Source organism: Schistocerca piceifrons, chromosome X (assembly GCF_021461385.2).
Source record: "Schistocerca piceifrons isolate TAMUIC-IGC-003096 chromosome X, iqSchPice1.1, whole genome shotgun sequence".
NCBI classification, from domain to species: Eukaryota; Metazoa; Arthropoda; class Insecta; order Orthoptera; family Acrididae; genus Schistocerca; species Schistocerca piceifrons.
Genome location: NC_060149.1, coordinates 447,705,222 through 447,729,574, shown reverse-complemented (window position 1 = coordinate 447,729,574; position 24,353 = coordinate 447,705,222). Strand labels below are relative to the sequence as shown.

General features: G+C 41.4%; 1 protein-coding gene and 1 pseudogene across 1 annotated transcript in view; both read right to left on the bottom strand.

The window, feature by feature from the left end:
* Positions 1-24,353, bottom strand: part of LOC124721889 (tolloid-like protein 1) — a 577,505-nt gene that overhangs the window by 160,605 nt on the left and 392,547 nt on the right. Inside the window, exon 6 of the mRNA XM_047247042.1 lies at positions 21,522-21,657. Within this exon, the coding sequence (XP_047102998.1) occupies positions 21,522-21,657 (136 nt within the window). The remainder of the gene's footprint in view (positions 1-21,521; positions 21,658-24,353) is intronic.
* Positions 19,028-19,145, bottom strand: LOC124723283 (annotated as a pseudogene).

Here is a 24,353-nt window from a genome sequence, read left to right as displayed (position 1 = left end):
CAACCCGAATCCTATAGAACACCTTAGGGATGTTTTGGAATGCCGACTTTGTGCCAGGCCTCACAGACTGACATCAGTACCTCTCCTCAGTACACTACTCTGTGAAGTATCGGCTGCCATTCCCCAAGAAAACTTCCAGTACCTCAGCACCTAGTTGAACATATACCTGCAAGAGTGGAAGTTGTCATCAAGGCTAAGGATGGCCAACATTATATTGAATTCCAGCATTACTGATGGAGGGTGCCATGAACTTGTTAGTCATTTTCAGCCAGGTGTCCAAATAATTTTGATGACATAATGTATATGCATATTCTTATGTGTAAAGAGTGTTTTGCAGCAGAAAGCAGGAATTTCTTAGCCTGAAACGTAAGCTTTGTTGGGAGAAGAGCCGTAACCACATTGGACAGTGCATTGTTTAATTTTAATCCTGCATATTTTGGACCCTTTTCATAGAGTGCTGTTCTGTGTCTGGTGACATAAAATGTTTCTTTATATTTGGTATTGTACAGAAAAGGCAACCAGCCACCCCTAAAACTAACATCGCCAAATCCGTTGTAGCCATGCCAACCCTGTGATCAGTGCAGAACTATGGCGAAAGTGAAAGAAATTCTTTTAACAAGCAATATGGCTTTGACATTGTACATGTTTACTGTGGTTAGCACACCAGTTTTTGGAAACAAGCCATGGCTTAATTCCTTATATTTAGTTGCACAGATGATTCTTATAGCACTTTTTTAAAGTACCAGTAACTTATTTAGATTTGCTTTGGTTGTTGCTCTGTACTTCAAGTGTGATGAAAATAAAGTATGGTATGCAGTGTTTGGCACAAGAGTGTCTTTGCAGAACTTGGTAATCATATTGATTGAGATTATAGTGTTAGATAACTTACAAACTAGTGAGTCAACATGTGTGTCCCATCTTTTTTACCAATTTATTGGCAATGGCTAGTTTAATTTGTTAAACTCCATGAGACATGTCACAGTCATGCTTACATTTAGCTGACTTTTGTTAAAGTATTGATCAATTTCATATGTCAAATATTTAAAGTGGCTCTCGAATTCATTAAATGATTCAGTCTTACAATTGATGGGCCTATCATCTCCATATAGAACTACTTTTGAACTTAGAGAGAAATATTTCATGTAATTTACATTAACAAAAAGCAGAAAAGGATCCAATAACAAGCCCTGTGGCACCTCATACTTTTATTTAGTGATTTTAGATCTGTAAACTCCATTTTTAGTCTAAACAGTACAACCTGATTTTTGTTACTTGTGTAGGACTATGTTACATCATATGCAGTGCTTCTACTGCCAATGTTCCATAGAATAGTAATGTTCACACAGTCAAAAGTTTTCTCAAGCTATAGGTAATATACCTGCAAAGTTCCTTGTTGTTGATGCCACTTAATACCCCTTCAATTAACTGAGAAGCTGTTCATTTACCACTTTAGGAATCCATTCTGATTCTGAAGCATTAGATTGCATTTGTTTGAGACAAATTTTGAAAAGCACAGGAAGTATCAAGATTGGTCTGTATTTTTCAGTTTTGTATTTGTCACCCTTTTAAAAGATCTGTTTTACCTGGACTATTTTTAGTATATCTGGAAGTTACAATATCTTACTCTATTAAATTATTTACTGCTACAGACAGAGGTACAGAGACACTTTGTCTACACACCTTTAATACATTAATACTGAGGTCATCATACCCTGAAGAACTGGAGGATTTTAAAGAGCTAATGATGCTCATTATTCCTTTGGAATTTGTGGGTGCAAGATATATGCTATGCTCAAATGGATTCCCTTTAAAATTATGCTGCAGCTTTTTATTTTTGTTATAGAAGGCTCCCCCTACTGAAGAAAAGTATTCATTGAATATATCTGTCATCTCAATTTGCTCTTTTATGAATATCTCATTGTAGGTAATAATAAAGTCCACACAGGATTTGTCTCTGCACATTCTAAATCTGTTTATCACTGCAGTAACATGGTGTGAAGGCAGAATACTGTTTGCTGTGTAGTTGCTCCTGGTCTCTATTAATTAACCTTTATAGAGTTTTTGATAACTTTTGAATGCTTCTTTTTGCTTGAGATATTCTCTGTCTTATTCAACATTGCAGTAGACATGTGCTGCATTATATTTGTTATAGAAAACATTTTCTTTATCTCTACGTCTTCTGCTCAGGTTAGAAGAAATAAAATCTGCTGAAAATTTTATAATTCTCAAAAAAAAAAAAAAAAAAAAAAAAAAAAAGGAAGAAAAAACCATGAAAAGGGAAAAGGCCAGGTTTTGAATGTATTGGAGGAAATGGAAATCTTTAGATACAAAAAAGATAGTATACGGTCATTTGAACTTAAAGCATTATAACTATTTTGATTGCTCACATGGTTAACTATATTGTAATGGAGGTATATTGCAGCATAGTGCCAACATTATAGTTATTGTTTGCCAGGGCTGTCAACATTTCCTGGTTGCCAGTGAAGGCAAGGCCTACTTTTGCAGCCCCATGGGATTAGCCGAACAGTCTAAGGCGTTGCAGTCTTGGAGTGTGCGGTTGGTCCCAGCGGAGGTTCGAGTCCTCCCTCAGGCATGGGTGTGTGTTTTTGTCCTTAGGATAATTTATGCTAAATAGTGTGTAAGCATAGGGACTGATGTCCTTAGAAGTTAAGTCCCATAAGATTTCACATACATTCGAACTTTTTTTTTTTGCCTACTTTTGCAAGCTACACATCTCATGTCTGGTTTGAGACAGGGAAGAAGCCAGTGTGCTTAGTTCATTCTACTTTGTACATATGGCCCAGTAGTATTTCATATTTCCATGACTGACTATGTAATGAGCTACATCTTCAAGATAGGTTTTAGAGAAAAGAAGTTCAAATGTGTGCAAAATCTTATGGGACTTAACTGCTAAGGTCATCAGTCCCTAAGCTTACACACTATTTAACCTAAATTATCCTAAGGACAAACACACACACCCATGCCAGAGAGAGGACTCAAACCTCCACCGCGACCAAGGTTTTAGCCTTCAGCTACTGTTTCTTGTTCTTACACAGGGTGGTTATTCTTAATGTGCAGCTACTCACGGAGGTCCCGTGTGGGCTGTAGTTATTGTATGGCAGTGAAACTTGGTAGATATGCTAACCTACTTATTTTGGAAAAAATTAGTTCAAAATATGGCCACCAGGTGTAAATCTTGCATTCTGCAGAATCCCATCAACATTTTCAGTGCTCATATTGAAGAACTTGTGTAAGCTCTGGTTAATAGTAAAATCAACATTATGCCTCTCTCACTTGTTTGGCCTTTTCTGCTCATGTCCCATTCCTAATTAATTACATATTGAAACATTTCTATACATCTTTCATGCATTCCCAGTGCTAAATTTGCCCCTAGTGGCCAAAATTGGAGTAAAGTTTATAATCATAATTAAGGTTGCACCTGAAGATGTGGCTATAAGCCATGAAACTGATAGTGTGGTCATTTAAAACCAAGTTTTACAAGCTGTAAAGAGGGTTTTCATTCATTATGACCTTCAGAAGCTGCATATACATTTCAAATAAATTAGTTTGTGATGTCTTAAAAAGCTTTCTTTTGATTTTTTGTTGGAAAACTCTTTCTCAGTATACTTTTGACCACAGGAAACTGTTACATGCAGCCACCAACATAATGCAAGTACAGGGTGGGGCAAACACAAGTGGCCTGGAGAACAGAGTTCCAGGGTACAAAGAAACACAGCAGAGGAAAGGAAATATAGTACTAACCTGCCTATAGCAGATGTTGATGGCACTTTTGGGCCCTGGTGTGTGGGAATGTTTCAGAATGTTTTTTGATTTGCTCAAAACAGATCCTGCCTGACACCATTCTCAGACTAAGCATTGCATGGCACTCTTTACTGTCACTTTGGCACCATTACACTCTTCAGCAAACAACTGATTCCACTGTTTCCACGACTTTGTTGTCACATAACTTTCCACAATAAATACCCACTGATCCACTGTGAGCACCATCATTCCAATTGCACAGCTCCACTCACACTAACTTAGCCCACACTATGCTCTGAGCTGGCGTGGATCATGTGGTAGGCATACACATGGTGTGCACATCATGGGGTATAGTTATATGCATACATTCAAGTCCAATCGTATCCACTCATCTGGGCCACTTTCGTTTGCCTCACCCTGTACAGGTAGACATCCACTCACAATGCAGTTCATTAGAGCACACTGTGTCAACGGTCATGAAAGTGACAATATCGCTTGTGTGCCTTGTTCAGACTGTCAGTTTGCCTCAGAGGATGATTTCAAGCTTAGGCCATGCATGGACTGTCTCTTCATGGCAAAACTGATGAGTACAGTGTATTTAAATGTAATTAATATAATTAATTAATTTCATTGTTTTAATTAAAATAATGCTGAATCCAATCTCCTGACAGAACTGCAGCCACAAGCAGTGAATCTTGGCCCGTAGTGTAAATAGTGACATGAATTTGCTGCCACTCTTATGCAACCCACAAGGTGAGACTTGCAGAGCTCGCCACTGTGGAGAGACTTTGCAGGTGCACTGTGCTAGTACTGATAGTAGTAGTAGCTATAGTAGTAACTGACATTGTAAAATGAATGAACAGAGTAGCACTAGCTTTTTATATTATGAAATAACTTCAGTGCAAGAATTTATAAACAGAAACGTGTTGTAAACAACGGATAAAGTGAATGAGTTTGTACTGCTTTTAACAGACTGGACTTGTATTCTGGAAGATGGATGGTCTAATTCCCATACAGATATCCTGATTAAGGTGTTGTATTGTTTCTCTAAATTCCTTCATGCACACGACAGGGTATTTCCTACTAAGAGTCCCCAATCATCTACTTGTACTACCTTAATAACTAGACCTATAAGTATGTAAATATTTGTGTATAAAAATTGTGATTTTTATTCTTAAACTATAATTACATAACATGCTAAATATTCTTCTATATTTGATCCACAGGTGAATAAAACTACTACTTGTAAACCCATCCATATTGTTTTCTGTAGATTGTCTCAGTGAGCATTAATCCTAACTGATTGTAAATGAAACTATAATTTGTGGGTATAAATCACTATTTGATAATTATTTTGCACCACACTTTTGATGCAGTAGACACAATTTTGAAGAAGAATAGTCATGCCATAGTGAGATATTGAATACAACAGACATGGTATGAGCTCAGTTTGATGCCAAAGGCCTGCTTCATTGTCATATGCTTCTGGCATCAACTTTGTCACCATTCAACAATGAGTGTGTAGATACAGCTATAGTAGTGTAGCAGCATGTGAGTTTGTGAAAGAGAATGTCTAAGCAGTGTTCCAAGTTTGACCACTTAACTCGAGAAGATGCCAACCTGGAGTCAGGTAAGCTCCACAGAACAGTTGTTTATTTTTCTCACCAAGAACTGGATGGCAGCTCTGTTGTAGCATAGGGTGCTCTATTTTTCTCCAGCCCTGTGATATCTGCCATATTGGTTGTTGCTGGTGGAACAGAGTAGTGCATCAGGTCTCTCTCTCTCTTGGCACAGCTGAGGATGGCAGAATAACTACCAGCCATATCCTAGCAAAAGCTAAGCCACTGAAATCCAATATTAGCTGGGAGGAATGATATGGCTTACCTTTATTATGTCAGAATGAGGAATTCATGATTTTTGCCAACCTATAAAGGAAATACCATTGTTGTTCTGAACACGGAAGACCACCACCTGAAGGTGCTGAATACTATACACATCGGAAGCTTAGTTGCAATCCACACAGATCACTTTAAGAAAGAAAAGGAAGTTAATAAAGGAATCTGGTATGCGAGAAGAAGCTGTGAAGAAATTCATGCCATGTGCCGCCACACCTCCCAGGCTCTGTGGATTGCTGAAGATACTCCAGGAAGCTGTTCCTCTTTAGATTAGATTCAGTTTTCATTCCATAGACCCAAAAATGAAACGATTCTTGTGGGTGTGGACGAAGTCAGAAAGTATCACATAAAAAACACAAAACATTTGAATACAGTACTCACTACTCTGATCATTTGTCAGGAGATTGCCAAAATACATGAATACATTACAGCACACAAACAGCTAATATTTACAGAATTAATACACTATCAGAATGAAACATAGTTATGCCCTTTTAATAGATTTATCATACACAAAATACCTAATCTTGACTGTTGTGACCAAGTGCTGTCAAAACTGAAATCTAACAAACATTTTTACTTTAGCTGGTCTAACAGGCCCTGAATATTGTAACAGTGACCTATAAAAATCAGGTTGTTAACTTGCAGTCATACTTTGAGACCCTCGGGATAATACAAATAGACCAAAATGACATAATGATTAGTCTGGACCTTGGGTCACATTTTATGAGGGTGAAGTATAAGTCACGCTGGATTTTTTGGCACAATAGCTTAAACCTGGGTTTGTAAGGTGTTCCACCATGCGCTAATGACATTGTACTTCCTGTACTGCAATGGATATTACATGTTGACATAACACAGCCGTGGGATCCTCATTGTCTCCAGCCGACGTGAAATTCTTCATGAAGCATTTTGAGGAGTAAGCTCTAAATTCTACTAGGTTGCATCCATCTTGCTTCCTACGGTACGTTGACGACAGTATTCTAATATGGCCCCATTGTGAAATTGTAGGGGAGAGTGGGGCACTCTGAACCATGGGGCACAATGAATCAGGTAGCATAATTTCAGTATAAGGTGGTAAATTATTTTTTCCTCTGTGCATATGTTGTCAGTACTGCTCTATCGACTGCCATTTGTTTTCTGCAGGATCTAGTTCCCGCCATTAGTGTTGTACTGGCGACTTGTTAGTTTCGCGACAGTGAAGTAATTTTTGGAGACGTAGATAGACTGAATTTCATTCAATCATTTGTCACCAACTTTTAAAGAAAGGTCATTGTAACAATATCAATAGTAAATACATATGTGTAGGTATTTAAGGCTTTGAAATTACAGACGTTCAACAGTCCTGTTTTATATTATCACGTTTGAAGATGGTTCGTTTGTACCGCAGGAAAACGGACAGAGGTAAAACTGACCACAATGTTATGCAAGAAGCTTTACAGGATGTTCTTAATAAGGGCATGGCAGTTCACCAAGCAGCTAAATCTCATTCAGTACCTTACCCTACTCTTCGATGATATGTTCAAAACATTAAATGTGGTTCCAGTGAAAGATTGACACCAAATTATGAAAATCGAAAGGTATTTTCTGGGGAGCAGGAGAAAGAATTAGTGGAGTATTTGTTGCATTCTTCTAAGATATGCTTTGGTGTTGACACTACAACATGCAGGCGCTTAGCAAGTGAACCGGCTGTGAAAAATTGTCCGAAATATCCTGAGAACTGGAGGGAGGGAATGGCTGGTGTAAACTGCTTCCATGGGTTCATGAAACGAAATCCCAGTTTAAGTATCTGAACCCCAGAGGGCTGCAGCTTATCAAAAATGTTCAAATGCGTGTGAAATCTTATGGGACTTAACTGCTAAGGTCATCAGCCCCTAAGCTTACACACTACTTAACCTAAATTATCCGAGGGACAAACACACACACCCATGCCCGAGGGAGGACTCGAACCTCCGCCGGGATCAGCCGCACAGTCCATGACTGCAGCGCCCCAGACCGCTCGGCTACTCCCGCGCGGCTGCAGCTTATCCAGAGCAACATCCTTTAATCGGTATAGTTTCGAATTTCTTCAAAAACTTGAAAGACCTTTACCAGAGATACCCTACTTTCGCTGATGGTACAAGGGTTTTCAATCTGGATGAAGCAAGTACCTCAACTGTACCAGATAGGCTTCCAAAGATAGTGGCACAAAAGGGAAGTAAACAGATTTTACAAGCAACTAGTGCAGAACGTGGTGTCATAGTGACCACCTGTTGCATAATCAGTGCAGGTGGTACTTTCCCCTGCCCCCGGCAATGATATTTCCTCGAGTACATTTTAAACAACATATGATAAGTAATGCACCAACAGGCATCCTGGGGTTAGCAATAAAGAGTGGCTGGCTGAATAGCGAACTTTTTGTGGATGTCGTGAAACATTTCATCCACAAATTCAGTAGTAGCAAAGACAATCCTGCGCTTCTAATTTTAGACAATCATGAAACTCATCTGTCAATTGAGGTAATAGATGTAGCAAAAGCCAATTGGGTGCTTATGCTAACCGTACCTCCACATACCTCAAACAAACTGCAGCCTCTATGTAGGAATGTTCTCTTCATTCAAGGAAACTTATTACTCAGCATTAAATTCAAAACTCCTTCACAAAAAAGGCACTCCTCTCACTACTCTGATGTAGCTGTATGTGTCAAAATTGCTCACGACAAACCAATGACACCCACTAACGTATGTTCGGCTTTCAAGAAATGTGGAATATTTCCATTTGATGAAGACATCTTCACTGACGAAGACTTTATGGTCAGTGAAGTAACAGACAGGGTCGTGGAGGCAAACAGATCAACTTCAGATGTTAATTCTCTCCATCATATCAAGGATGCACGATCTGCAGGACAAGCCTCAGTCGATGTCAGCCAGCCACAAGATGTGCAGCAAGCAGGACCATCTGCAGTACTTAACAAAATGGTTCAAATGGCTCTGAGCACTATGCGACTTAACTTCTGAGGTCATCAGTTGCCTAGAACTCAGAACTAATTAAACCTAACTAACCTAAGGGCATCACATACATCCATGCCCGAGGCAGGATTCGAACCTGCGACCGTAGCGGTCACTCGGTTCCAGACTGTAGCGCCTAGAACTGCACGGCCACTCCGGCCGGCAGTACTTAACACCCAAACAGCTTTTCCTAATGGAGTTTCTCCTGAAATAATTCGAGGATATCCAAAAGCAGACAACAGAAAGAAGAGCAATAAACGTAAGAGAGGACGGAGTTTAATTGCAACTGATACACCAGAGAAAGATTTGTTGCAAGCCACAAAACATCCCAATAAAAAGGTCAACTGCAAGCTTTATGAGCAGGAATCAGATGACGACATTAGTGAGGCACATTATGAAGAGAGCGATGTCAATGTGGATGTGTCTGGCGAATCTGAGCACAACTTTGAAGACTTGGACAAATTACCAGAAACAGATGATTTCGTTTTGACCGAATTTGAACTGAAAAACAAAACACCAGTTTACTATGTGGGGAAGATTTTGAAACCGAAGGATGACGCAGGAGACTATCAGGTATCATTTTTGAGAAAAAGTGAAAAAATGGGAGTGAAGTTTTACACCACTGACCATTAAAATTGCTACACCAAGAAGAAATGCAAATGATAATTGGGTATGCATTGAACAAATATATTATACTAGAACTGACATGTGATTACATTTACACGAAGTTTGGGTGCATAGATCCTGAGAAATCAGTACCCAGAACAACCACCTCTGGCCGTAAAAACGCCCTTGATACGCCTGGGTATTGAGTCAAACAGAGCTTGGATGGCAGGTCCAGGTACAGCTGCCCATGCAGTTTCAACACCATACCACAGTTCATCAAGAGTAGTGACAGGCGTATTGTGACGAGTCAGTTACTCGGCCACCACTGACCAGACGTTTTCAGTTGGTGAGAGATCTGGATAATGTGCTGGCCAGGGCAGCAGTCGAACATTTTCTGTATCCAGAAAGGCCCGTACAAGACCTGCAACATGTGGTCGTGCACTATCCTGCTGAAATGTAGGGTTTCGCAGGGATCGAATGAACGGTAGTGCCACGGGTCGTAACACATGTGAAACGTAACGTCCACCGTTCAAAGTGCCGTCAGTGCGAACAAGAGGTGACCGAGACGTGTAACCAATGGCACCCCATACAATCACGCCAGGTGATACGCCAGTATGGTGATGAAGAATACACTCTTCCAATGTGCGTTCACCGCGATGTCGCCAAACACGGATGCGACCCTCATGATGGTGTAAACAGAAGCTGGATTCATCCGAAAAAATGACGTTTAGCCATTCGTGCACCCAGGTTCGTCGTTGAGTACACAATCACAGGCGCTCCTGTCTATGATGCCGCGTCAAGGGTAACAGCAGCCATGTTCTCCGAGCTGATAGTCCATGCTGCTGCAAACGTCGTCGAACTGTTCGTGCAGATGGTTGTTGTCTTGCAAACGTCCCCATCTGTTGACTCAGGGATCGAGACGTGGCTGCACGATCCGTTACAGCTATGCGGATAAGATACCTGTCATATCGACAGCTAGTGATTCGAGGCCGTTGGGATCGAGCACTGCGTTCCGTATTACCCTCCTGAACCCACCGATTCCATATTCTGCTAACAGTCATTGGATCTCGACCAACGCGAGCAGCAATGTCGCGATACGATAAACCACAACAGCTATAGGCTACAATCTGACCTTTATCAAAGTCGGAAACGTGATGGTACGCATTTCTCCTCCCTACACGAGGCGTCACAACAACGTTTCACCAGGCAACGCCGGTCAACTGCTGTTTGTGTATGAGAAATCGGTTGGAAACTTTCCTCATGTCAGCACGTTGTAGGTGTCGCCACCGGCGCCAACCCTGTGTGAATGCTCTGAAAAGATAATCATTTGCATGTCACAGCATTTTCTTCCTCTCGGTTAAATTTCGCGTCTGTAGCACGTCATCTTCGTGGTGTAGCAATTTTAATGATCAGTAGTGTATCTTCCTCAGGTAAAGGATGAAGCTTTTGTTCCAGCTAGCAACATACTTTACATGCTCCCGTGACCTGCTACTGATGGTGTGACAAAGAGACAAAAATCGTATTTCAAATTTGGAATCGGGTTCGAGTCCATGGATGTTCGGTAATTCCAAAATAAGTTACATGACAGTGTGCCAACAGATTTAATTATATGATTCACACATGGAATATATGTAAACATTATGTTTAAAGTACATTTACACTTACTTTGTATGCTAAATAGGTTCTTTCAATGAACGTGTTTAATGTGGTTCATTGTACCCCACATATAAGGCCATTTGATACTTGAATGATTAAACTGTAACATCTGTAAATCACAACTCTGTAATAAAATTATTGCATGAGTAACACGAAGAAATATTTTTTATGGTTCAATGTGCCCCACTCTGCCCTACTGCAGCAGTTTGTAAACCGCCTGAATGGTGTCCATTCCATTATTAAATTAACTGTCGAGATAGAGAGGGATAGCAAGCTTCTGTTCTTGGATTTTTTAGTTGAGTGGAAGACACATTCAGTGTACAGGAAATCTACGCACACTAACGAGTACTTCAACACCCTGTATACATGGAAACGGTTCTGGGCACGTTAGGACATATCGAGTCTGAATTTCAGCATTTGAAGAGCGTGTTCAGGGAAAATAGTTACAGCAACAGAGAATAGAAAAAGTTTTCTGGTGCCACTGATGAAAGACGTCTCGTGAATCGGCAGAAGAGGCCAATCAGATTGCATTTCTCCCATTCTGTGGAGCAGCAACTAGCAAGGTAGGTGATGTGTTTCGTATCCCCTGTGAATGTGACAGCATTTACATATGATGAACTATTCGCGATATTGCTGAGTGTTGTGTAAAGCACTGACGACCTACTAAACGAAGGGAACTTGATAAACCCACCATGATTGAATGTTGCCTAGAAAACGGGGATAAAATATAATTTGAAGAGACGAAGCATTCTGTTATAAAAGAATCGGCCGGAATTAGAATAAGCAGCAACAATTTTAACACAAGACCAGAAGTACACTCTTAGCAGGGCATAGAGGCGGGCTCTGGACATTGAACAAAAGAAAAGACAGATGCTTGGTGCTTATAGGAGGGCGGCGGGAGCAGCAATTTCAAACGAGGCCCCGGCCTCTCTCGCCATCTGTCATTCATTGCAGCGGTGAATGTTATGTGCTGCCCAATTTGCCTACCAAGCTTACGTTACTTCCTCCCTATCTGGGAGGTTAAAGATGATGGTACTGCAAATATACGAGCATAGCACAGTGCCAGCACCCGTAATCAGTGATTTTTAAATCCTGATGACGATGGCAGAGACAGTTATCGAAAGCTCAAATATTTTATTCGGAGTGACACGGCTTGTAAACCGAAAGTGTTTAATGAAACCTGCACTGACTCCTGACAATATTCAGCATATTCACAATCTGATTTTGTATGACAAACACATTAATGGTGAGTAAACTGTCAACTCGTTTGGGAGTAGGAGTAGTGAGTATGTACAGAATATTGAGACACTTGAAGCTGAAAACTGTTCGAAATAGGTGGACTCCGAAAATTTTGACAGATGCTCGCAAAGAAACACGGAAGACAGTGTGCAGCAAAACATTGGAGCAGTACAAGAATATTGGAGGTGGCTCCCTAGGAAGAACTGTGATTAGCCCCGGATCTATGGTATTTCCGAACTGGGGCAGAAACTTGGTAGTGGCGCACCCCCCCCCTCTTCCTCCCACTCGAGCGTTTGAGGTAGGACGTCAAAAATTTAGAAAAAAAAGATTTTTCAAAATTTTTAAAAAATATGCTCATTTTGTAGCGCACATCTTCCTGAAGAGTTTGATACATAAAACATATATGTTCGAGGAAATGTAAGACATGTCATTTGGTCTTAAGTGTGCCTCTTCACACAGCAGTCTTCTTTCGCACGTCGCTCTGTGGAATTAAAACGTATGTATTTTGTAATGGAAGCCATCAAACCTATATTCAGGACAGTGGAAATTAAAATGTCCTGTGGTGCCTCTCCTACTTCCAGTTGGTCGGTTTGACATCCTAGCCACCTTAAAAAAAAAAAAAAAAACTCACAATTAATAGTGGGTGAGATTATTTGTGGCCGAGAGAATAAGTCTTCAGAAACTTTGCGCACTTTATTTCCTGTTAGCTAATAACTTTCTCTTTTGTGTGACATAAAATTAAATATAGGAAACACAAATCCAGTACAGACAAGAGACAAGCAAAACTGTACATGTATCTTCAATCCTTAGGTCCCAGCATTTTTTCTCTCTAATTTTTCTATAGCTTTACGCGGCATGCTTTCCTTTCTGCGAAAGTATTTATTACCTAGTCAAAGTTCGTCAAACTTTTTGCTATATGAAAAATCAAAAAGTCCTTGCCTAATAGTGAAAAAGCTGATACTACGAATAGCACCCAAGAGTGGTGTGGTTTCTTGATTTGGCTGCACGATCCGTTACAGCTATGCGGATAAGATACCTGTCATATCGACTGCTAGTGATTCGAGGCCGTTGGGATCGAGCACTGGCTGCTTGATAAAGCGAAATAGTCCTTTCTAATATTGCAGCAATTGTAACATGCGTCAGATAAACGAGACTGTTTTGGCATAGTTGGTCATTTTTATCTACCCCATTTACATAAATAACACGAAGGTAATTCAAGAAGTACCAATATCAAATACCTATTAAGCCTACTACAAGCAAAAAGTTATACGTTAGGAAATACACTCCTGGAAATTGAAATAAGAACACCGTGAATTCATTGTCCCAGGAAGGGGAAACTTTATTGACACATTCCTGGGGTCAGATACATCACATGATCACACTGACAGAACCACAGGCACATAGACACAGGCAACAGAGCATGCACAATGTCGGCACTAGTACAGTGTATATCCACCTTTCGCAGCAATGCAGGCTGCTATTCTCCCATGGAGACGATCGTAGAGATGCTGGATGTAGTCCTGTGGAACGGCTTGCCATGCCATTTCCACCTGGCGCCTCAGTTGGACCAGCGTTCGTGCTGGATGTGCAGACCGCGTGAGACGACGCTTCATCCAGTCCCAAACATGCTCAATGGGGGACAGATCCGGAGATCTTGCTGGCCAGGGTAGTTGACTTACACCTTCTAGAGCACGTTGGGTGGCACGGAATACATGCGGACGTGCATTGTCCTGTTGGAACAGCAAGTTCCCTTGCCGGTCTAGGAATGGTAGAACGATGGGTTCGATGACGGTTTGGATGTACCGTGCACTATTCAGTGTCCCCTCGACGATCACCAGTGGTGTACGGCCAGTGTAGGAGATCGCTCCCCACACCATGATGCCGGGTGTTGGCCCTGTGTGCCTCGGTCGTATGCAGTCCTGATTGTGGCGCTCACCTGCACGGCGCCAAACACGCATACGACCATCATTGGCACCAAGGCAGAAGCGACTCTCATCGCTGAAGATGACACGTCTCAATTCGTCCCTCCATTCACGACTGTCGCGACACCACTGGAGGCGGGCTGCACGATGTTGGGGCGTGAGCGGAAGACGGCCTAACGGTGTGCGGGACCGTAGCCCAGCTTCATGGAGACGGTTGCGAATGGTCCTCGCCGATACCCCAGGAGCAACAGTGTCCCTAATTTGCTGGGAAGTGGCGGTGCGGTCCCCTACGGCACTGCGTAGGATCCTACGGTCTTGGCGTGCATCCGTGCGTCGCTGCGGTCCGGTCCCACGTCGACGGGCACGTGCACCTTCCGCCGACCACTGGCGACAACATCGATGTACTGTGGAGACCTCACGCCCCACGTGTTGAGCAATTCGGCGGTACGTCCACCCGGCCTCCCGCATGCCCACTATACGCCCTCGCTCAAAGTCCGTCAACTGCACATACGGTTCACGTCCACGCTGTCGCGGCATGCTACCAGTGTTAAAGACTGCGATGGAGCTCCGTATGCCACGGCAAACTGGCTGACACTGACGGCGGCGGTGCACAAATGCTGCGCAGCTAGCGCCATTCGACGGCCAACACCGCGGTTCCTGGTGTGTCCGCTGTGCCGTGCGTGTGATCATTGCTTGTACAGCCCTCTCGCAGTGTCCGGAGCAAGTATGGTGGGTCTGACACACCGGTGTCAATGTGTTCTTTTTTCCATTTCCAGGAGTGTAGTTTCACATTTCATTCAGATGCTCCATCTCAATCATGAGATGGAAAAGTAGTAGTAGTAGTAGTACAAACGTTTTATATAATTTGGAATCGTCATATTCTTTCATATAAGTTGTTGCCCCCATTTCTTCTCCTTTCTCGTTCTCACATCAATCTTGTTACCACTAATTCTGTAACTATTCCTGCCATTGCCAAAACTTATTCTCCGGTTAATTCCACTAACCCTGCCAGAATCACCGGTTTAGTTATCCCGTGTTTATTCTCCGGTTACGAGTTAATACGTGTTCATACAATGCGTTTTCTGCACTATTCCGAGAACAGAACCTAAGCGGCTGCTAATGGGGGACTGTACAACTGGCTCTTAATAGTTAGTGTAGCGATCTGGCATAAATTTTCTGTCTAAATTTCTTTTTCTTGTATACACCGAGAAGACAATATGTAATTTTTCTTGCCTGTCACTCTGTTAGTCTGTTATTTCCGCTCTGGTAGTATGAATCTATGGATTTCGTTAGTAATTATAACAACGCTTATCACTCGCACATCCAATCTACCACATCAATAACGACTGGAATTCGTCAGTTCGGGTTCACTGGGCTAAGCATGTCTCCTTTTGTCTGCGGGAAAGCTTCTTTATTTCTTGATGCGACGGGCATTCCCCTAGCAGACATCACGTCCACAATGCACACATTCAAAAATCAACTGATGATCCGTTCAGAAATCAACTTAGATTGTGTTCAAAAATGTTCAAAAACCAACGCTAGACAAACGTGCGCTGAATGCTAGGCGCTTTGTGAAAGAAGGGTTTTTCCTTCAATAATATATCACTGCTCGGGGCACCGGGGCAGTTTCCCTGGTTCCTCCCCAGCCCCCTCCTCCTTCCAGATGACCTGGTTGAATCACTGTGAACTGAAGACGAAAAGGCATTCAATGGAATGGCATCATGCAAATGCATCGAAGATGGCGCAATTCAAAACTGTGCCATCAGTAGGAAAAGTGATTCCTGTTGTGTTTTTGATTCAAAAGGACTATTGCTTGTGGACATCATGCCACACAGAACCACTATGGATTCTAATAAATATGTGGCAACTCTTAAAAAACTTCATGTTTGAATGTGTTGCGTTCCAAAACATCAGAAAAACACTCAGTGCTTTGCTGTCATGATAATGGCTTCAAATGGCTCTGAGCACTATGGGACTCAACTGCTGAGGTCATTAGTCCCCTAGAACTTAGAACTAGTTAAACCTAACTAACCTAAGGACATCACAAACATCCATGCCCGAGGCAGGATTCGAACCTGCGACCGTAACGGTCTTGCGGTTCCAGACTGCAGCGCCTTTAACCGCACGGCCACTTCGGCCGGCTCATGATAATGCCTGGTCACATGTCAGTGAGAAAACCACCATTGAGATCACAAAGCTTGAGTGGCCGACACTGAAATACCCACTCTACAGCCCTCGTCTGGCACCGTGAGATTACCATCTCATCGGTAAACTCAAGGAATCCTTCGCAGAACAACATTTGAAGATGATGACACCTTTGTGAAAGCTGCTAAGCAGTCGCTCAAGGATGCTGTTCTTGACTTCCACTGTGCAGGTATAGAAGCCTCAGTTCCACTGTGGCATAAGGCAGTTGAAAGAGATAGAGCTTATGTGGTAAAATTACACTTTGTTTAATAACTTACATTTCATACAATATAATAAAACTTTATTTCTGTTGGAGTCACAGATATTTATTGGTTTTCTGACTATTCTCTTTAATGAAACTGATGTGCATAAGCTAAAAACTTTCTTTGTAGTCGCTTCCAACCAATCAAGGATCACTCCACTGGTTTTGAGACTACGTAGGGTTCTGATGACTGTTAGATTAAAATATCGTTTGAGAAATGAGCCAAAAATTTCAAATTACGGCATAAACTAAAATTTCTCAGCTTTCTCTTGATTTGTGTACTTGTCGTGACATGCATTGTGATATACATTGCTGACATGCTGTGAGTGCAATATCTGTGACGTAACCAGAGACTTGAGTTCGTTCTTAGGGTCCGAGGTGAACAGCTGTGTGTCTTTCACTTTTGTAGATATTGGTCCAGAGAAGTGTTAAGTCTACCGTATCGTGTCATACCTCATTTATATCGTACTCACACTGTACCCAACTTTCACATACTCTTAATAATAACAGAATACCTCTCGATATTTAAATATATTAGAAACATTAGAAGGCCTTTGAATGATTGTTGAAATCATGTGCAGCATCTGAGATGCTTATACATTAGTGCCATTGTGGTGGTATTGCTACATTGCTGGAAAAGAATTTTCTGCAAAGTTTCTGATGTTGCGCAATAAGCCATCAAGGGGCCCAAGATGGATGCCTTAGTAGCTGTAGTGTCGTGAATACAGGGAAGGAGGGGCGAGTGGCCCCAGTAACGGGCAAGAAGCCTATACTGGTGGAGAGATAGTGGGGTAGTTTCAAGCATTACGTTTCTGGAGTAACCAAGGAGTGCTTGTAATGTTCAATTTAAGACTGAGAGAGAGGGGAACAGTAGAGATTAATCTAGGGTAGTACATCCGAAATGTAAATTATTTTCTGAAACAAGCCAGATTTAAATACATCAGAATAAAGGTGGCCGAAGAACCGACCAATGGAGTGTCCCTTGATGGGTGAAAGCAGGTAGGAAGCGACACTAGGTCGTCGATGATGACAGAACAGCAGAGAGTTCCGCTGGAGAGACGCTAAGTGGACTGACTTTGACGTTTGTATGTTACGAAGCGAGCGTCTTGGAACGGTGGCTAACACTTCAGTAGGGTGCCACCATTCATCTCGGCGTCCTAAACTTTATTACTTGCTTATTGAGCTCTGTGTGGGGCAGAAGATAGGAGTAGGTAGGGCACATGCTGATATTTTTGCATCGAGAGCTGCATCCTCAAGCCAATGCAAAGTTAGGGAACCATAAAATTATCTACGAAGAACTGAAAGAAAGTCTTGAAAAGGAGAGTTCAGGAAATAGTTCTGTGCTGACGGGGGAAGTAAATAAAATGAAGAAGGATACTTCTGGAATCCAGGAAAGAGTGTAATCACTAGAGGAAAGTGCTAAGAGACAAAGCCTCACCCTGAATAGCGCTAACTGCTTGGTTATCTTGATAGGAAGATTGATCCTGAAGATAAGGTAGCCCCAATGGTAATGATGTTCAAAAAGGAATGTACATGTCGGGTACTGATTAACTGTAGGGTAGAGAAAAAATCGATGGAGGAGCAGTGTCTTGGAGCTTCTCAGGGGTGGGCAGATAAAGCACTGGAATTACGCAAAACGTTTGAAGATTTGCTTAAGCAGTTCAAGGCTAAATACCAGAAGAGGAAATTACGGAGACTTATCTAAAAGTATGTCAACTTACAATTAATATAATTGTATACAACAAGGTAGAGCATGCGGTAATCGACTTGGATAGCATAATACTGGCTATCTCAGAATCTATACAAAAATATTTGAAAGACTAACAACATTTAACAGAGATGCCAGTGATAGGAGTCAGTGTCATATGACTGACAGCCAAATTAAGTAATCCCATTAGAGAACTTGTATTCCTGAAGTTTAGCATAGGAGAACTTCGTTTGGAGCATGAGGTTCTAGTAGTTTCTGAGCAGAGTATGAATGTAATTTTAGGAATGGACTGTATGCTGAAGTACGAAGTACAGATTAATTGTGATATTTGCTGTTTACAACTGTAAGGCGATTTGATATTTTTTGACACTTCATTTACGTTGCTATCAGCAGCTGTTCATGTTTTCATGAAATATTTCAATTTTCCCTCAAGTCACTAACATAAGTTTTTCTTAATTACCCTGATTAGGTTCAAGCAAGACTAGACCTCATAACGATCAATCTGATGCCCTACTTACTATTTTCCACTCTTTGCTCGCCCATAAAAATTCGGAAAATATTCATTGTGTTAGTTTATCTCAAATTACTAACTAAAAAACTTCTCCCTAACAGGCCATGAAGGCCCAAAGGTACCGATCGGCCGCCGTATCATGCTCAGCCCACAGGCGTCACTGGATGGGGTTATGGAGGGGCATGTGGTCGGCACACCACCCTCCCGGACGTATGTCAGTTTCCGAGGCCGGAGCCGCAACTTCTCATTCAAGTAGCTTCTTAGTTTGCATCACAAGTGCTGAGTGCACCTCGCTTGCCAACAGCGCTCGGCAGACCGGATGGTCACCCATCCAATTGCTAGCCCGGCCCGACAGCGCTTAACTTCGGTGATCTGACGGGAACGGTTGTGATCACTGCGGCAAGGCCGTTGGCAAATTACTAGCTAATTTTTCCTAATTACTCACCTTACTTTGAAGTAACTAAATATTTTTTGCAAAACCAGACCTCTGACTGGTCAATTTTATACACCATTTGTGAATTTCCCACTCTTTGCTTGACTGTTGTAATTTGCACAAAAATCCATTTTAGGGAGTATTATTTTTGCTGCACTCAAATATTTGACCATTAGGATAGAAAAAACTATGGTCTGTAGCGCCAACAATATTGATAGTAAGTTTTTCAAGTTTCAGCATGCTTTACCAACTGGGTAGGTTATAATTCTGTTGTTTGTTGATACAAGTACCATTCAAACTAAGGCAGCACTGTAGCTGAAATGGTGAAATGAGAACTTTTCTACAGGACCAATGTATATGATTATAAGTAGGGATAAATGCAAAACAATAGCTAGAACGTCTGCAGCAGTCTTAGGGCAGCTCTTCAACTACAACATCAATAATTTGTTACGTTGAATAATTGGGTTTTCTGCTGTTTGTTGATGTTATTCTCACACAATATTTCGATGGCCGTATTCGCTGTCTTCTTCAGGTGCTCCCTGAGACTGGTCTTTGGGAGGATCAGATCCAGTATTTATGCCTGAATGGCGGTAGGTGATCTGTTTTTTGGTCCACGCTGCGTCAGGTGCTCCATCCATAGTCCACTCCCAGCAGGAGCCGCTCTAGTTTTTCTCTCTTGTGGCTGGTACTCCAAACGCTGTCCGCACCTACTCAAACAGAACACCTTGCATAGTGCAGACGTGAAGTAGAGCATCAGACGATAGGCTGAACACCAACGGAGGACGGCCGGGTCAGGTGCATGCAGGGGTTGGAGCACCAGTGACAAGACAGGGCAACTAGAGCCGCCTCTGTTAGTTGCAGACTGCAGATGGAGCACTTGACATGGCGCGGACAAAACTCGGAGCTCCTAGCTACATTCAGACATAAATACTGGACCTGAGCTACCCAAGGACCAGTCTCAGGGAGAACCTGAACAAGACAGCGAGTCACACCATAGAAATATCATGTGACAATGACATGACCAACACGCAGGAGATCTAATTATTCAACATGTCAACATTTCGCTGGGAAAGCTCGAAGAATTATAGCAATTTTTCATTGATTTGATGAGATCAGAATGAGAGACACTCTCTTGAAGACCAAAGCTGATGAATTGGTCTGTAAGAGCAACTACAGCTGAAGACTAACTTTGAGACAGTATGGTGACTGAAATGGATCCTGCCAGCAGACCTATCTATCAACAAATTGAGTGCACCTTTTAGATTGGATCAACTGTAGCTTATAAGAACCTAAATTAGAATCTCTGGGTTACAAAATTCTGCAATCATTTGTGCTGCAGGCATTATTGTGTTCTGCCAACAAGTGATAAAAAAGTTCAATTTCAGGTAGTTAAAAGAAGTATCTTATTTCATAACTATTGATGAAACATGGCCGCAACAATTTCTTCTATTAGCAAAATAGCATTCATTTGTTTGGGGCTTTCAAGAGCAGCCCTGGCTACTGGAAGTGAAAAGAGCACAAAATTTTGGGAAATGAATGCTGTGTAATTATTTGTTCTGCCAGTACTCGTTGTCCAATGGGCATAATATTTTGGCAAGCAACCCAGTCGACATCACCAACTGTGTTAACAAACTGACCTCTTGGGACGTTTAGTTGAATTATATCCCTCCTCCCACATCTCTGGAGTGGGGTTCTATACACCATTTGCATCCAAACATATGTGCCAGCTGAGTCAGTGGCGATGTTTTTGGTGGCTGCAGTGATTGTATTGACAGATCGGAAGTCATCTGCTGTGTTTGCTAACTACCTTATTCTTCTCCTGTATTATACTGCGGGCTAGTTCCCAGAATTTACTGAGAGTAAAGTAACGACTTAGAAGTTTGCCCAGTACCGGCAGTAAATCTTTGGGACTTTCTGTCAATGACTATAGGGGGAGAAGCTAAAGAAATCACAACCCAGATCAAGATTCTCCTCTGTCATGACAATACACCAGTTCAGTGTGTGGTGTTAACAAAGGATTTCCTCACTCACCAATGCCCTTTGGAGCTCCATCTGATTTCTACATCCATGGTCAGTGATTTGAGACTCAATATGTGTGGTGCGTAGGTTCAGGACCTCCCGAAAGAAGCCTGTGATGAGGCCTTCATCAAATTGTTTGAACAGATGGTTTGGCGCACAGGAATTCGGGGGAACTCAAGGTATGAGACAGTCATTTGTAATACCCAGCTCATCAAAGCTCCTCCCTTGTAACAATTATAGTTGTTATGTCTAAAGATTTTGTCAATGCCATGTTTTTTATAAACTTTCTGTGAATTTTTAATGAAATTAACTAGTTAAAAATGCAGAGCATACTTACGTGGACACTTGTAAAGCAAATTTGTCTGTGCGATATCTCCTGCGCTAAGACGAATTCTTTGTCCAATTTCTGGTCGTTTTTTTGGATATGATTCACCAAGGGGTGCTATGGGATATATGGTGTCCAAATATGTACCCTAAAAGACAAAAAGTAAACGTTCGTTAAGTCATATTAAAATTGTATTTTAACACTGTGCATAAAATGAAAAATACATACATTATTTTTTTTAATTCTAGCTATACCTTTTTGTTGGATCAGACATGGTAATTTGGATTTAATATTTTGATAACATTTTGTGATAACTTGTTATATTCATGTTTACACTCCTAAAATGGTTTTTTGGAACTTTAAATAAAAAACAACGGTACGCAAATACTACTTTCAATAACTTCTTGTCAGATTATTGAAGCACTGCTTGAAAACCAGCTGCACCTAACGGCAAATATGCTTCCTGCTTATAATTACAGAAATTTTAGACCAAGCAGCGTAAACATGAAAAGAAATATGCTCTACTTCTATATGTGAAATGGAATTAGAAAATTTTGTTCAAAGGAATGTAACATGCTGATTAAATATGGAAACACTGCTTGTAATGTTAACAAACTGAAATTCTAAAGGTAGACTTCAAGGTGGCAAGGGAGTAAGTTGTCATATTCATCCATCTATCAACTGGGGACTCTGAATATAAATGGTTCAAATGGCTCTGAGCACTATGGGACTCAATATCCGAGGTCATCAGTCCCCTAGAACTTAGAACTACTTAAACCTAACTAACCTAAGCACATCACACACATCCATGCCCGAGGCAAGATTCGAACCTGTGACCGTAGCGGTCGCGCGGTTCCAGACTGAAGCGCCTAGAACCGCTCGGCCACATCGGCCGCCTCTGAACATAAACACCATGTTTCTGATATGTACATATGTGGTTCAGAAACTATGATTTTTTATAGACGACGATTTTTTTTACTCAGCAGTTACTGGTCTCAAATATGTTTACATTCCTCATAGTGTGGTTTACATGATGTCTTTACTTTGGAATATTTGAGAAGCAGTCACCTGAAAAAATGTTTTTTACACTAATAATGGTTAAAATTTAAGCATAAATATGAAACACAGATTGTAGAAACACAGGAAACCAAAAAATAAAAATATTGAAGAAGGAAAAATTAACCCTATTGCTGTAAGTAATTAATGATTTTTGTGGAGTTTATGAACCAGCCTAGAACTCTCTACATCCACTGACAAATTTAGAAAGTAGCTGAAGAGTGCAACTGTTAAAAATAAGGCTGATAAAAAAAAGGTGAATAAATTGTATTGTTGAAACATAGCTATAATAAAAATAAGCACACTTTCACTCGGATTCTTATCTTTCATATTTGCTAAAAGAATAATTTTGAGTGTATTTAATTCTGTCACTATTTTTCTTAATACAGCAGCCACTTAAAAGCAACATTCTATTTCCAGTTATTTTTTATTACAGTATTATAGTAGTTACGTACTAGCATTTCACATTGTCTCAACCACTGACACTAAGTTAACATTATACAAAGAATAAACATTGATATAATTGAACTCATCCTTAAATAAATATATAACATTTATTTTGGTGCCTTTCTACGATGATGAGGTACTCTGATTCTTTGTATCACATTCTGCTTTCAAATTTGTAACACAGCTGCTGGAATACGTTTCACTTGTGATACGTTCTACCGCAACCCCTACTCACGAGTGAAAAACGTTACTTATTTTCTAGAACACAAGGCATCCACATCTGATTTAGACCCTTAGGCCATTCTGAAGTGTTCATGACAATACAACGGAAGTCCTTCTGTCAGTAAGAATCTTCAGTTCAATGTTTCATTTGCTTATTGTCCTACATGAGCTAGCAAAGTGAAATTTCTATACATGCCGTATTTATTTTGGATATGGTTCCTCTTTGAAGTTCCACTTGAATAACGTTTTAGTATATTTTTAATTTACCGTGTATTTTTAACATTTTAAAAATATTTCGTATCACTTACACTATGTGATCAAAAATGTACGGATACCCCAAAAAACATACGTTTTTCATATTAGGTGCATTGTGCTGCCACCTACGGCCACGTACTACATATCAGCGACCTCACTAGTCATTAGACATCGTGAGAGAGCAGAACGGGGCACTTCGCGGAACTCCAAGACGTTCGAACGTAGTTAGGTGACTGGGTGTCACTTCCGTCATACGTCTGTACGCGAGATTTCCACACTCCTAAACATTCCAAGGTTCACTGTTTCCGATGTGATAGTGAAGCGGAAACGTGAAGGGACACGTACAGAACAAAAGCGTACAGGCCGACCTCGTCTGTTGACTGACAGAGACCGCCGACAGTTGAGGAGGGTCGTAATGTGTAATAGGCAGACATCTATCCAGACCATCACAGAGTAATTCCAGACTGCATCAGGATCCACTGCAAGTACTATGACAGTTAGGTGGGAAGAGGGAAAATTTGAATTTCATGGTCGAGCGGCTGCTCATAAGCCACACATCACACCGGTAAATGCCCAACGACGCTTTGCTTGGTGTAAGGAGCGTAAACATTGGGCGATTGAACAGTGGAAAAACGTTGTGTGGGGTGACGAGTCACAGTACACAATGTGGCGTTCCGATGGCAGGGTGTGGATTTGGCCAATGCCCGATGAACGTCATCTGCCAACGTGTGTAGTGCCAACAGTAAAATTCGGAGGCGGTGGTGTTATGATGTGGTCGCGTGGGGGATTGCAACGCTTGTTGTTTTGCATGGCACTATCACAGCACAGGGCTACACTGATGTTTTGAGCACCTTCTAGTTCCCC